The sequence below is a fragment of the Bison bison genome, unplaced genomic scaffold (assembly GCF_000754665.1).
Source record: "Bison bison bison isolate TAMUID 2011002044 unplaced genomic scaffold, Bison_UMD1.0 scf7180017864259, whole genome shotgun sequence".
Lineage (NCBI taxonomy): Eukaryota > Metazoa > Chordata > Mammalia > Artiodactyla > Bovidae > Bison > Bison bison.
In genome coordinates, this window is record NW_011494831.1 from 2,532,168 (window position 1) to 2,548,184 (window position 16,017).

At 36.1% G+C, this 16,017-nt stretch overlaps 1 protein-coding gene across 1 annotated transcript in view; it reads left to right on the forward strand.

Moving 5' to 3' along the window:
• Positions 1-538: 538 nt before the first annotated feature.
• Positions 539-16,017, forward strand: part of BUB1B (BUB1 mitotic checkpoint serine/threonine kinase B) — a 55,423-nt gene continuing 39,944 nt past the window's right edge. Inside the window, exons 1-5 of the mRNA XM_010847941.1 lie at positions 539-773; positions 3,704-3,850; positions 8,803-8,862; positions 9,250-9,394; positions 13,314-13,510. Of these exons, the coding sequence (XP_010846243.1) occupies positions 739-773; positions 3,704-3,850; positions 8,803-8,862; positions 9,250-9,394; positions 13,314-13,510 (584 nt within the window). The 5' untranslated portion in view covers positions 539-738. The remainder of the gene's footprint in view (positions 774-3,703; positions 3,851-8,802; positions 8,863-9,249; positions 9,395-13,313; positions 13,511-16,017) is intronic.

Here is a 16,017-nt window from a genome sequence, read left to right on the forward strand (position 1 = left end):
ACCACATTACAGATGAGTTAAAACTGAAGGTCAGAGAGAATATGTCGCTTGCCTAAGGTTGCACATTTGGTATGATTTCGACAGAATTAGATTCTAGTTTTCTTCAATTCAAGTGCGGGGCAGGAAACAGCTGGGTCAGAGCCGCCTAAGAACTCTGGACACTTGTGACACTTGGGGCAGACAGCAGGGGGTGGTCATAGCCTGGCCAGCCAGTCCAGAAATCAGGTCAAGCGCAAGCACTCAGAGATATCTCACTATGCTCATTATATCAGAGAATTCTGATGCTTAAAATGTTCCTCGCTTGGCTCAAAGATTAGCTCTAGAGCCTGGACGCAGAAAGCACCTGTTGAGAATTTACACCTCCTGAATTTACACCCGCTAAGCTTGCAGCACCTGGACAGCCACAATCCCCGGAAACTACCACTCCCACTATGCACCGCGACAGCGTTGACTAAACCCGGGATAAACTACAAGTCCCAGGATTCCTTGGGCACGAGCGCAGAGGAGCGGAGGGGCGTAGCACGTTGTCCGCGCGGGACCGTTAAATTTGAAACTTGGCGGCTGGGCGTGAGAGCTTGGGGTGGCTGGTTCGTGAGGGAATTAGGTGCGTGCTTTTTCGGGGAGCACCCTCCGGTCGCTTCAGTGCCTCGAAGGGTAGGTTGCAGAAGGAGGCCCAGGCGATCTGAGGCTCTGAAGAAAGGCCCGCGGGAGGACGAGGCCCTGAGCCGGGAATGCAGGATGGCGGCGATGCAGAAGGAAAGGGGTGCTCCGAGGTAGGTACCGGAGAAGGGCGGCCGGGAGCTGGGCCTGCGAGCTCCTAGGGTGCCTGGCAGTGACAGAGGCTCCGCTGAGAGCAGTCCAGGAGAAGAGCAGGCCCAACCGAATCGTCCTCCCTGCTGGAATTGGACGCGAGGAGTGGAGGTGAAGGCACAGGGTTAGCACTGACCTCAGTGCGCTGAGGGCGCGTGAGAATCCTGCTGCGTCCAGCTGCAAAGCCAAGGAGGCTGTGGGACCCCGGGGTCCAAAGGGCTTGGAATTTGTGGTCTGTGTTTGTATCTCAGCCCAGCCATTCGCTAACTCTGTGACTTTGGATACGTCTTTAAATGGAAGATGCTGCTGTTAACGCTACCTACCATTCCGAGTTCTGGGAGAATTCAGAGTATTTGTAAAGTAACTGCCTCCAAATAAGTGCTTAGTACATGGTAGGTGCTGTCTTTAAGTTAGTAGCATAGTTAGAAATCTGAAAAGCCCTTCTCCTCATGCTTGCTGCTCTTCCTTATTTATCCATAAGGAAATGGCAACCCACTCCAGTGTTGTTGCCTGGAGAATCCCAGGGACGGGGGAGCCTGGTGGGCTGCCGTCTATGGGGTCGCACAGAGTCGGACACGACTGAAGCGACTTAGCAGCTTAGCAGCAAGCTCTTCTGGATTGAAATTCTATGTGCGTTTTCATTAGGGGCTACACGGTACTTATGGGCTTCCTAGGTGGCGCAGTGGTATAGGATCTGCCTGCCAATACAAGAGACACAAGAGAGACTCGGGTTCGATCCCTGGGTTGGGAAGATCCTCTGAAGCAATAAATGGCAGCTCCAGTATTCTTGCCTGGAAAATTCCATGGACAGAGGAGCCTGGTAGGCTACACTCCATAGGGTCACAGAGAATCAGACACCACTGAGCACTACCACCACCACACAGTACTTAGATAAATGTCATTTTACGAGCTCTTTAATTCATGCAAAAGATATATATACTTTTTATTTTATATTGGAGTATAGCCGATTAACACTATTGTAATAGTTTCAGGTAGACAGCAAAAGGACTCAGCCATACATGTATCCATTCTCCCTAAACTCCCCTCCTATCCGGAGTGCCACCTAACATTAAGCAGAGTTCCCTATGCAATAGGATAGGACCTTATTGGTTATCCATTTAAAATATAGTGATGTCATGCGAGATATATTTATTAACCACCTACAAAGTACTAGGTGTAACAAAAACACAAAAATCCCTATCCTTATGAAGCTTAAGTTCTGGGTGGGATGAGGGTAGGGAAAACAGGATAAATAAACTAAAAGGTAGATAGTGGTTGGTACAAAACAAACAAAACTGGGGAGGAGGAGGGTTGGTGCAATTTTTGATAGTTTTGAACAGAGGGCCTCACTGAAAAGGTGTTATTTGGATCAAGACTGGAAGGAAACTCAAGAGTTAGTCATGCATTGATCTGGGGGGAGAAGTACAAAGACTGAAGGTGAGAGTTGGGTGAGGCAGGGGCACTGGCTGAGTAATTGGAGCAGAATGAACCAGAGAATAAAAGGAAGTAAAAATGGTGAAGATGCAGGCATTGGAAGGACTTGGCTTTTACTCTGTAGTTGAAAGTTATTGGAGGGTTTTGAGCAAAAGAAAGACATGATCTGACATGGGTTTAAACAGGATCACTTTGGCTGCAGTATCGAAAAGACTGAAGGTAGAAAAGGATGGAAGCAGAGAAACCAGTTTAGACATTATTTAAATAGTCCAGGCAAGAGAAGATGGTGGCTTGAGTCAGGCTGAAAACAGTGGAGATGCTGAGAAGAAGGCTTATTTCTGGATATGTTCTGGAGGTGGAACCAACAGGACTTGCTGGATGACTGGGGGCTGTGAGAGGGGTGTCTAGGTTGGCATTAAGATTTTTTACTTGAGAGCTGGGTAAATGAAATTGCCATTTATTTGAGATGAGGGAAAAAGCAGGTCTTTGAGGAGGCAAGAGGAGAAGGGAGGGAGGAAGCAATCCCAGCTCAATTTTGGACATTTAACATATTTTAATTGCTATTGTAAGAGAAGAAATCAGAAACCTCAATATTTATTCACTGCTTACTACTGTTAGATCCTGTGTTAGATCATGAGAATAGAAAAATAAATGACATGGCCCTTATATTTACACAAAATAGTTAAAAAGATAAGAGTAGTTACAACTTACATTATTAATCACTTACAGTTTGTTTTCCTGAAGGGAGTTTTTAGCTCTCGTCTAGACTGAGGTCACACAAAACTTTCACTTTATTTTTGAAAAATAGTGCCTGTCTGTCTCTGTTTTAAACACAGAAATAGCATCTCTTGGCCAGAAGTAAACTTCTCTTCGAGGATTGTAGAGCTCTGAAGTTCAGAGTATATACCCTTTGTGGTGATTACCTCCAAAAAGCTTTTGCAGATTCCCCCCCATAGAATTGACATAATTGGAGGAGCCATTTATGACCAGTAAACTGTATTTTTGTCTGCTTCTACTCTGGGCAACCTATATATATAAACTTCAGCTTTAAGTAATCAGTTGAAACATGGGGTTAGTCTGATAAACACTTTGCTAATTTTAAATTAAACAAGGTGATGTATTCAGTGATAGGCATCAATCTGACTTTTGTCTACTTTGCCAAATTTATAATATTTTTTTCCCTTCTTTCTTCCTGTCATAAACTTTCTTCTTAGGATATTGCTCACAATACTGTAGCCATGTTCTCTCTTCCATTAGGTAATACTGCAGCCTTGAACTTGGAAACCAGGTCACAGATAGAAGGTTAGGAGTATAACATTAATAACACTACTAATCTGCTGGCCCACTGTATTTAACCCAAAGATCATGAATTATCACTTTTCTGAAAACATTTACAATAATCCAGTGTTGTAACAATTCAGTGTTAGTATGAGATTTACTTTCGTTTCTCTCTTCACAGTGAAGTCATGTCCTTGGAGGGAGATGAATGGGAGCTGAGTAAAGAAAATGTCCAACCTTTAAGGCAGGGGCGGATCATGTCCACACTTCAGGGAGCTCTGGCACAGCAAGAATCTGCCTGTAACACTACTCTTCAACAACAAAAACGGTATGTAGGATGGTTGGGGCTCCAACCAGTCATCATTCACCCCCAGCTGTGGTAGTTAATGTGGCCGTGGACCCATGCAGGATGGCATAAGGAGTGGAGTACTAAACTACTCTTCAAAAATTGGTAGTCTGAGAATCTGTTCCCCTCCTGCTTTCTTATCACACAACAGCTATCTAAAGATCCCCTCAAGCGCACTTAAGAAAAAGAGCTATAGGATTCCATTTCACTGGAGCAGCCAAACTCTTTATCAATAGAAATATTTCTCATACAGGGGTAACTGATAAGCAAAGCAGTATCATATTATAGTATTTACCAAAAGAATTATGTCATTCTGAATCCTGAAACAGAATTAACTCTTTGAGACTAATCAATTAATGAAATTGCTTCTTTGTGTTCTGAATACTGAGGGAGAGTGCATCTGTTTATCCTTTGTCTGTACTCAATTATTAATGTTCTAGGAAACTATTTTTGAGAATGTGTGCAAAAGAAATAGTGATCTCCAAAGAAAATGTAAGCCTTGGAGAAACTGAATTTAAGGAACTCAGGGTGTTGAAAAGCTGAAAAATACCACTATATTGTTCAATATAGTGAATGATAAAACTTGCTCTCCTTTGACAAATGTTTTGATAAATACACTTCTTTTCAAAAAGGTAAACTAAAGTATTGGTTTCTACCTGCAGTCTCGTGACCAAAAAATTCTTGTATTATCAGAAAATTATCATAATTTTGATCTAATGTAATGATTACCCTTGATCATCTCTTTCAATCTTTAAAAGCATTGGATTTTATGTTTTTGTTTCACAGATGGTGTTCTATTCTTAAATCTTTTTGATGACATTCTGTGACATTGTACTAGTTTTTCCACTTCACTAACTACTGTTCCTTTTTGCTTGTTGGCTTCCTACTTCATTTTACCTAAGTTTGTGTTCTTTGCCCTCTGTTCTCATTCCATATTCAAATTTTCCAGCATTATTTAACTACTGTCTACATCTCTTACTTGCCTTCTAAATATCTTTTTATCTTCCTGTAACATATGATGAGATAAATATTTCACTAGTGTATTAAATACTGAATCTCTTCTCTCATGTAGGACCTTCCTTTTTCTACTCCATTTTGATTAATGGTATGAATTAATCTGAATGATTAATTAATTCAGATTAATTAACCTGAATTACCTCACTGCTCTCTCATACTCATTGATTTAGTTGATTGCTAGGAATTGGTGATTTTTTTTTTAAAGATCTAATTATTATTATTTTAAACTTTTGACTGTGCTGGGTCTTTGTTGCTGTGTGCAGGCTTTCTCTAGTTGTGGTGAGCAGGGAGTACTTTTTGTTGCAGTGCGCAGGCTTCTCATTGAGGTGGCTTCTCTTGGCCACCTAGGCACATGGGCTTCAGTAGTTGTGACTCTCAGTCTAGTAGTTGTGGCGCACGGGTTTAGTTGCTCCAAGGCATGTAGGATCTTCTCAGAGCAGGGATCGAACTTGTGTCCCCTGCGTTGGCAAGAAGATTCTTAACCACTGGACTACCAGGGAAGCCCCTGATTTTTTTAAGTATAATTTGCATGCAGTGAAAGGCTCAAATTTTTAAGTATGCTTAGGTGATTTTGATACACATTTCAAGACAGAACATTTTTATTACCTCCGAAGATTCTCTCCTGCACCTTCCCAATCAATCTTCCCCTCCTCCATGAAGAAACCAGTGATCACATTTTTATCACCATAGGTTAGTTTTGTTTATTTTACTATATATAAATGGAATTATGCAGTACTTTCAATATATTTTTTAGGCATTTTCACGTTGCATGTATTTAGTAGATTGTTCCTTTTTTTTAACTGAGTAGTATTTCATTTGTTTATCCATTTATCAGTTGATGGACAAATGGATTCTTTCCAGTTATGTGTTTTGTGGGTAAAGCTGCTATTTACATTCTAGAGTAAGACTTTTTGTGGACATAGATTGTCATTTCTCTTGGAATAGCATTGCTAGGTCATAGAATAAGTGTTTGTTTTCCAAAAAGGTTGTAATATTTTACACTCCTATCAGACACGTATTAGAATCAATTTTCTCCAGATCCATTCCCATATTTAGTGTGGTGGGTTTTTTTTTGTTTTTTTGTTTTTTTTCATTTTAGCCATTCTGGTGGATGTGTAATAGTATCTCATGATGGTTTTACTTCCCATCTCCCAGGTGACTACTGAAGTGAGCACTTATTTATTTGTTTATTGGCCATTTATATATCTTCTTTTGTGATGCATTTGTTCAGATATTTTGCCTTATTTTACAATTGGAAGATCCCCTGGAGGAGGGCATGACAACCCACTCCAGTATTCTTGCCTGAAGAATCCCCATGGACAGAGGAGCTTGGTGGTCTACAGTTCATGGGGTCGAAAAGAGTTGGACATGACTGAGCATCTAAGAATAGGACTGAAAGAGTTCTTTATGTAGTCTGTATACAAGTCCCTTATCAAATATATGTGTTAAAATATTTTCTCCCAGTTCATGGCTATTTACTTGGTATTTTTTGACAAGCCGAAGTTTTTAATTTTGATGTCTGATTAATTAGTGTTTTTCTTTTAGTACCTTTTGTGTCTCCTCTAGGAAATCTTTGCCTGCCTAAAAGGTCCTTTTTTCTGAAAAAAGGAAAATATCCTGTAATTTTTTTTTTCTCCTAGTAGCTATGTTTTAGCTTTTATGTTTAAGTCTGTGATTCATCTTAAATTTGTCCTTGTGCATGGCGTGAGGTTAGAATAAAAGGTCTTATGCTTCCGTCCCTACCCTCATATGCCTATCTGCCTTCAGTTGTTGAAGAGAGTTTTTTGTCTTTCCCCATTAAATTGCTTTGGGGCTTTTGTCAAAAATCATTTGGTTGTGTATGTGTGGATCATTTCTAGACTCTATTCTGTTCCATTGATATAACTGTCTACCTTTTCATCAGTTGTATGTTGTCTTGATTAGCTTTATATAATAAGACTTGAAGTCAGAATAAGTTCTCCACTTGTTCTTTTTCAAAATTCTTTCAGCTATTATTGGTCCTTTGCTTTTCCAAATTTTAAAATCATTGTGTCAGTTTCTAGAAAAGAGACTGCTAGGATTTGAATTGGATTGCATTGAATCCATAGATAAATTTGGAGGTTTGTTGATTTTTATCAATAGTGTCTTGAATTTTTTTTTTCATTATTTCATTATCTTATACTTAAATCACCATTTTAGTCACACAATTGTGGCCCCTTTTCTAATTTCTCCTATTCTTATACTGTTGTTATCAAACAGGGTTCTTGGATTCTTTAATCAATAGAAATTGATAAGAGGCCAGACAAGACATTCAAGCAAGGCTTTACTGGGACTAGAGCTGCAGGGAGCAAAAACAAGTAACAGGTTCCCTTGCTTGCTTCCTGAACATGGGCCAACTGGTGCCCTAAAGGGAATGAGGGTAGCGGTGGGTCCAAGGTTTGGGCTGGAGGGGTGGCTCGGGTGATCTGCCCACCCCCTTGGTTTTGCTGTATGCAGGGATCATACTGCAGTACCTTGCTTTTGCTCTGGACACCTTAGAAGCAGCAGTTGAGTTTTTGGACTTTTTGTATCTCGTTCAAAATTTGTTCCAGCTGTGTTCATGTACACAGTTATTTTTAACTCCCTTATAGTTTCTTTATATTCTCTTGCTCCAGAAAACATTTCTCCAGGTACAAGCACTGTAGCCAAGGGTCCCAGGTCTCAGCCTTTTTCAGTGTTACCTGATTAATCTTCTTGAAATCTTTACTTACCATATTCAAGATACTCTCCAACTGAAGAACCAGTACTGGCTTGAACAGGCAGAATCCAAGCTCTTTAAATTTGCATTTAAAGCATTCTCTTACCTCTCTAGATATCTCCATTTATTCCCAATACTGACTCTATGTTATAGCTGGATAAGCTCTCTGATTTTGACAACTGTATTCAATACTGATTTCCCTCTCTCTTGGAAAACTCTCTTTTTCTTTGAAATCTTATGTTTCCTTCAGAGTCCCACCTTCTACGACTGCTTCTATAACGCCTCCTTTTGACATCATGAAGCCTTTACTATCAATTCTTGGCAGTTGTAATATACTGCTCTGTATTGTTAATTTTTCATTTATGTACTGTCTTTCTTATTAGAGTTTAAGGGTCTTTTGTGTCAGGGACTACTCTTATTCTTTATGTTAAACATAATCCCTTATACAGTTATTATTGATAAATTGTTTATTTAAATTGTGGTTTATTACATAATACTTCCCCTCTATTCTGACTGGTCAATCTTTAACTTCATCTTAGCCCTCTGCCTTTGTAAGCACTTTATAAAGTCATATTTCACACTTTCTCTGAAACATTCCTCCAATTTTTATATGGTCTAATTCTTCTTTGACTAATGTTATCCATGGAATTTCTCTGTAAGAGTCTTATTTCTGGGTATATATTTATGTGTGTGTATATATTTAGCTTCTTCAGTACTATCATATGCATATAAAGGTAGTGGGTGTCATTTATTGAGTACTTAACTACTTACTTTGTTAAACACTTTACACTTAAGACTAATCAACCTAATAAGATAGATCATATTATTATCCCCATTTTACAGATGAGGTAACTGAAAGCAGAGTTTAAGTAGCTTTTCTAATGTCAGTTAGTGATTAGTGGAGCTGCACTGGAACCTTGGGAGTCTTGTTCCAGAGCTTTAAATGCTGTGTAATAGTGCTTTTCTATAAGTTGTCTTGAAATTTCTCTAATTTCTTCATATTTTGTCTCTCCAGTTATGTTATCAAACAGAATCCTGATTATTTCTATTCTTTTTCTTTCTGTTTAACAAGCTCTCAAACTCCAATACAGTTATCTAGATTGATATTAAATACTTAATAATGAATAAAAATAAAGGTGACACTTGTTCATTTGGCTGTTATCACTATTGCTTATGCTAACATTTTCTGTTTAAATTTCAGAGCATTTGAATCTGAAATTCGATTTTATGCTGGAAATGACCCTCTGGATGTTTGGGATAGGTGAGTCTTTTTTATTTAACAGGGCAATAGAAACTCAATAGATGGAATTCTTTTAGCTATGCTTCTCAAACTGGGTTGTGTGAAGCAGTGTGTTAGAGTAGAGAGTAGTGTTTTTGAGACACAAAGAAGCAGAATAATCATAGTGTATCTTCCTGAGGTGTGACTGTGAGCTATACCCGTCTGCCACCATCCTCATTTTTTCCCACAGGTACATATTAGCAATATTTAGAAAAGTTTGAGAGATACAGGTTTAGGACATGTCACTGAAAAACTCTAAATAAACATTGTCAACATATTAGATATTTCTACTTTGAAAAGTCCAGAATGGATCTTGGAACAAGACATGTTAAACTTGAAAAATAATTCATTTCCTCTCTTCCTATTCAGATATATTAACTGGACAGAGCAAAACTATCCTCAGGGCGGGAAGGAAAGCAATATGTCAACATTATTAGAAAGAGCTGTAGAAGCACTACAAGGAGAAAAACGATATTATAATGATCCTCGATTTCTTAGTCTCTGGCTTAAGCTGGTAAGTCTTTCTGAAGTGCCATCTGAGTTTAAAATATTAAATTAAGAGATTTTTCTCTATAGGTATCTTATACATCCAAAAACTGAGCTGTTCAGTAGATACTAAACATTCCATAAATACTCAATATTTGTTAAATTGTTTCCATCTAGAGATGCATTTTACTATATTTTTTTAACCCATTAAAAGTGATCATAAGGCCATATCTGGCCATATCATAAGGCCAGATAAGATCATCTCTCTCTGTAGGAATGGGTTATTTATCGATTTTAATCATCATTAGTCCATGCAGCTGTACTTGGGGAGGACATATAGGAACCAGCACATGGTAGGTAGTAGTACAGTTGTTTGGGAAAAGCTTTTGTAGGTGATTCTGCTGTTCCTTTCTTCCATTTTTTGAATCATCACCATAAAAAAAAGTGTTGTTTATATTTTATCTATCTTTCATTTTTTTTTCATTTAGTACGTTGCTATAATTAAAACTATTGACCTGACCACTTTGTACTGTCTTACTTGACATGTAGTTCTTTTAAGAACACTTTTGAGGATTTTTTATGAAAACATCTTTATAAAAATGATGACCAGAGTTTCTTAGACATTAACTCTTCTCTTTTATTCTAAAAGAGATTAGAGAAAAGCAACTGGGGACTTCCTGGTGGTCCAGTGGTTAAGAATCTACCTTCCAATGCAGGGGACACAGTTTCAATCCCTGGTTGGAGAACTGAGATCCCGCAGGCCATGGGGCAACAAAGCCCACACACGACAACTACTGAGCCTGCACACCTGCACAACTCGAGAGAAGCCCACACGTCTCAAAAAAAGACCACCTAACCCAACTAAGACCTGATGCAGCCAAAAATAAATAAATAAATAATTCTTTTAAAAAAAGGAAAAATGCCAAGTGGTAAATATTTAGAATAGAATTTTAGGTGATAGAATTAGATATTGGATAAAAACTTTAAATAAAATATATAAAAAATTAAAAATAAGTAGTCAAGTAATTCTAAATAATAGACTATTTTCAACAATCATTGTAATACGATGAAATACCAACATTGGAAATTAATAAGTTTTCTGGCTAAAATATATCTCCATATTTCTGGCTAAAATATAATAAAATAATTATTAATATAGTTAAATGAATCTTGAAGACATAATTATCTTGATTTCTGCAGGTCATTTGACATATCTTGGCATCCTTATGTAAGTTGGTGACATTACCTTAGGGATAGTAGTTATGGAAATTTATAAGAAAGGGTGGCACACAAAGAATGCTAAACAGATTTGTTAGTATGGAGACTGTGGTTCCTGATGGTGTACCAATAGATTTTGTTGTTCATTCTATATATAATATTCTTATATGTGACTTATTAGAAGGTTGAACTAAATAAACCTCTAAAGTGACATTTAATCCCAGGTTTCTATGATTATATTTAGTTGGGGCTATTAAAAGTAGTAATTGGAATAATTTCTCTGTTCACTTGTGTTAACCCAATGTTTATAGTGAAGAGTAATGATTATCATAGAGTAAAAAGCATAATCTAAACCAGTGCTCCTGAAAGAATGATCTGTAGACTGTTCAAGGTAAATACAAAAATTGAGAGTAAGCGTTTAGAAATTTTATTAACAATTTAATGTTGTGCATCTATGCACATCATTTTTCTTGTAACTTCTATTTTTATTGTCTTTTTAAAAAATATCAGTCAACAATGCAATGAAAACTTTTAAACACACACGCCTAAAACTGTCCCCTTCACCACAGGTAATTGGAAAAGCACTGGTCTAGATAACCCTCAAGTTCAACATTTAAAAAAAAAAAAACTGCCCCCTTCACCACAGGTAATTGGAAAACACTGGTCTAGATAACTCTCAAATTCAACATTAAAAAAAAATAAAAACCCTCAAATTCAAATTATTAGTCCTAGAGTGATCAGCAGTAATCTCTAAACTTTATACCTGGGAAACAAGGTGCATATTAAATTATTTTGCTCTCTTTCTTAGTCTAAAGGAATAAAGATGGGTTCCTCAAACTACTCTTTTGCTTTGCAGAAAGTTTTTTCCAGTCATTTTTATAAAGGATAACTAAAATCTAGCTAAGGAAAAATTTGTTCTTAGAAAATATCCAGTATTTTTAGTTAAAAGTTTAAAATGGTTTTAATTTGGCTTTTTAAGAGTTACCAGAAAGATATGTTTAATAACTTTTGAATCGATTAATCTAACCATCTTATCCTTTTATTTATTTCTTAAGTGATCTTATTCAGCACTCTAGAATAACCCAAACTGTATTCAGTGCCCCATGCTGCACCACAGCTATTCAGAAAACCATTACTGAAGTGCAGTCAATTTTAAACTTTATTTATGTAGTAATAGATATCAAGGACTTGCTCTTACAGTGATAAACATTGAGAATTATTACTTTGCTTGAAATATCATCACATGTGGGAAAATATCTCTAATTTGAATAAGCAGAAAAACTCCATTACTGAATTACTGTGAAATTAAACTATAAGATACTAATGGATTTTGTTAAAGATATAAATGGAACATTTCATTTTTTTCTACTAGACCGTGGGTAGGGACTGGAATGTAGTAGAGAGCAATGTTTTCTGCCTTTGTGGGACTTACTTTATTGAGAAAGACAGATGGGTTAAGTCTAACAGAAGAGAAAGAGGGAAAGTGTTGAGATGTATGGTAAAACATACGAGGCAAACTAAACCAAGGCTACACAATCAGGAACAGAAAGATATGAATGAAAATACATGTAGTAAATGAACAGGAGAAAATATTATCCTCTGCAGTAGTAAAAGAACTCTTAATGAGAACACTGAAATGTTATTTTTATATGAAAGTAGAAACTTTTAAAAATAAATATTAGCTATGAAATTATATTTGGAAATAACTACTAACATTTTAAATTTGTATAACCATCTTAGAAAGCAATTTACTTACTTTTTAACATAGTTCCACTTATAGGAATTTATCTTAAGGGAATAATGTAAAATGTGAAAGGCAATATGCTTAAAGGTATTCATTACACAGTTATTTACAATTGGGAAAAATTAGAAGTGGTTTGTCCAAAAAATAAGGGAATAGTTAAATGATGAAAGATCTACTAGATGGAACATTGTTCACCTGTTCAAAAATATTAATTAAGTAGCAGCATGGAAAAATGAATGATGCACAGTTAAATGGAATAAAAATATTTAATTATGATTAAAACTATAAAATGACAAAAATCTTTTTATCCTGTGGAAAAATGATATATGCTCCTTTTTTTCCTCAAGAGAAAAATAAAGACTGAAAAAATATATCAAACTTGTTAGTGGTGTGGGATTTTACTGATCCCTTCCCTTTCCCTTTTTGCTGCTCGAATTATCTGTATTGTAGCTGGTCTTAATAAGGTCCCTTTTAAAATACAGATTTGACCGTGTCATTTCTTAGCTCTCCTACCCCAACACATATAACATTGACTATCAGGTATATTTACAATTGATGAGCTTGACTTTCAAGCCTGGTCACACCTTTTTTCCTCAAACTTCTATCTAGCCTACACCTCCACAAATTTAGTCTTCAGTGTCTTTGCTTATGCTTTTTCCTCTGCCTAGAGTGCACTTCATTTCCCACTCTTTACCTTATATACGTCTATTTCTCCTTAAGGGCCACACTCAAATGTCATGCATTCTTGAAAGCTTTCTTCCCCATTTCTTTTTCTTACAAATTAATTCCTTACTTTTGTCAGGTAAGGGATTAGTGTAAATGTGTTTTAGGTCCTCCCAATATATTCCTTATAATCTTGTGTTATAATAATAGATAATATTTTTTTCAGTGCAGAAACTACATATTGTATCTCCAGTGACTGGCACATAACAGACAAAATGTGAAGAAAAATTGGTTAACTGCTAATGCTTTTAATTTGTTACAGGGGCATTTATGCAATGAACCTTTGGATATGTACAGTTATTTACATAACCAAGGAATTGGCATTTCACTTGCTCAGTTTTATATCTCATGGGCTGAAGAATATGAAGCTAGAGAAAACTTTAAGAAAGCAGATCTGATATTTCAAGAAGGTATTGAACAGAAGGCTGAACCACTGGAAAGACTGCAGTCCCAGCACAGGTAAACTTCCTCTCTGCAGCTTTTTGTAACTCTTTAATAGATACAAAAAGTTGTTTTGCATCTGAATAAAGTGCTCTCTGTGGATTGGCAAGTTAATTTCATTACTATTCGGTTTTTTAAAAGACAATATTTCAATATTTTCTATTTAATATACAGTAAAATCTAGTCTTTGATGTACAGTTCTGTATGTTTTCACAAGTAAATAGAAACATGTAACCATTATCATCATTAAGATATAGTTGAATTATTTCATCACTCCATAGAATTCCCACATTCTATCCCTTTGTGGTCAACACCTACTCACAGTCCCAACCTCTGGCAACCACTGATCTATTCTCCAGCCCTATAGTTTAGACTTTTCCATAATGTCATGTCAGTGGAATCATATAGTATATAGTCTTTTGATTCGGGCTGCTTTCATTTAGCATAATGCATTTGAGTTGTAAGAGTTCTTTATTCTGAATACAAGTCTTTTGTCAGATGAATGATTTGTAAACCTTTCTCCCAGCTTAATTCTGGAAGTGACTTTTACAGTACAGAAGTTTTTAATTTTGAAGAAGTTTAATTTATCAATTATTTCTTGTATGGGTTGTGCTTTTGGTATATCTAAGAATTTCATCTAGCTGAAGGTCACAAAGATTTTTCTCCTGTGTTTTTATCCTGAAATGTTATAGTTTTACTTTTTGTTTTTAAATTTGTGATCCATTTTGAGTTAATTTTTGTAGAAGGTATTAAGGTTCTTTTTTTTTACCTATGAGCCTTATTTATTCACGTGCCTTTTGTTGAAAAGGTTTTCTCCATTGAAGTACCTTTGCATTTTTGTCAAAAATCAGGTGATCATATTTGTGTAGGTTTATTTGTTACTCTGTTTTCTCTTTTGGTCTTAATGTCTATCATTGGTATATATTACCCTTATCTAGATTGCTGAAGAGTTATAGTAAGTCTGGAAATCAGTTAATTATTCTTTTTAACTCTTCTACTTCATTTGACTTTCTGTATAAATTCTAGAATCACCTTTCTAGGATTTTGATTAGTATTATGCATGAACAAGATGTATTTCTCCATTTATTTAGATCTTTTATTTCTTTGAATAGGCTTTGGTAGTTTTTGTCTTTCAAGGACTTGGTCCGCTTCATCTAAGTGATGAGTTAGTAGGCATAGAGGTGTTCATAGTATTCCTTTATTATCTTTTTAATGTCTATAGGTTAGGTAGTGACCTTCCTTCTTTGTTTTTTCATATTGATAATCCTGATATTGGTCCTCTGGTTTATCAGTTTCTATTGATCTTTTTAGGAAATCAGCTTTTGCTTCCATTGATTTTTTAATCTTAATTGATACTCTGCTCCTGATTTTATTAATTTCTGCTCTTTATTATTTCCTTCTTTGTGCTTACTTTGGGTTTAACTTGCCCCTTTTCTAATTTAAGGTGACACTTAGAGCACTGTTTTCTAGAGCTTTTTTTCCTAATATAAAAGATTTCTGTCTAAGCACTGCTTTAGCTGTATCCCACAGATTTTGATAATAATACTATATTTTCATTTTCATTCAGTTCAAAATATTTTCTAATTTTCCTTATGTCTTCCTTTTGATCCATGGGATATATAGAAGTGTGTTATTAGGAAATGTTTGGAGATTTTTCAGACATCTCCCTGCTACTGATTTCTAGTTTAATTCCATTATGGTTAGAGAACATAACTTGTATGGTTTCAAGTCTTTCTAATTTATTAAGGTTCACTCTATGGCCCAGAATATGTGAATGTTTTGTGTACACCTGAAAAATGTGTTTTCTGCTATTTTGGAATAAAATATTTTATAAATGTCACTCTTAGGTCAAGTAGATTGGTAGTCAGTTCTGGTCTTCTTTATCCTTGCTGACTTTCTGTTTACTTATTCTGTCAATTACTGAGAGAGGAATCTTGAAGTCTCTTTTATTGTGGGTTTTTTTTTGTGGAATTTTCTTTTTCTTTTTTTTCCCACACAGCCTGTGGGATCTTTGTTCCCCTTCCAGAAACGGAACCTGGGCCCTCGAAAATGAGAGTTCAGAGTCCTAACCACTGGACCACCAGGGAATTCCCTCTTTTATTGTGAATTTATCTCTTCTTTGAGCTCCTATCAGCCTTGCTACATATATTTTGAAGTTCTATTAAGTAAATACACATTTAGAATTGATCCCTTTATCATCATATAATGTTCATCTTTATCCCTGATCATACTTTTTCTGAAGTCAGCTTGATCTGATATTAATATAGCCAGTCCAGCTTTCTTTAGTTTTCATGATATGTCTTTTCCTTTCTTTACTTTTTTTCCTAACAGTTTTAAAGGTATGCAACCAATGCCACAATCTAATTTTAAACATTTTTAACATCCCAAAATGAATTCCATACTTACTATTATTCCACAGAACTGGAAAAGGTCAGTTTTCATTCCAATCCCAAAGAAAGGCGATGCCAAAGAATGTTCAAACTACCACACAATTGCACTCTTCTCACATGCTAGCAAAGTAATAC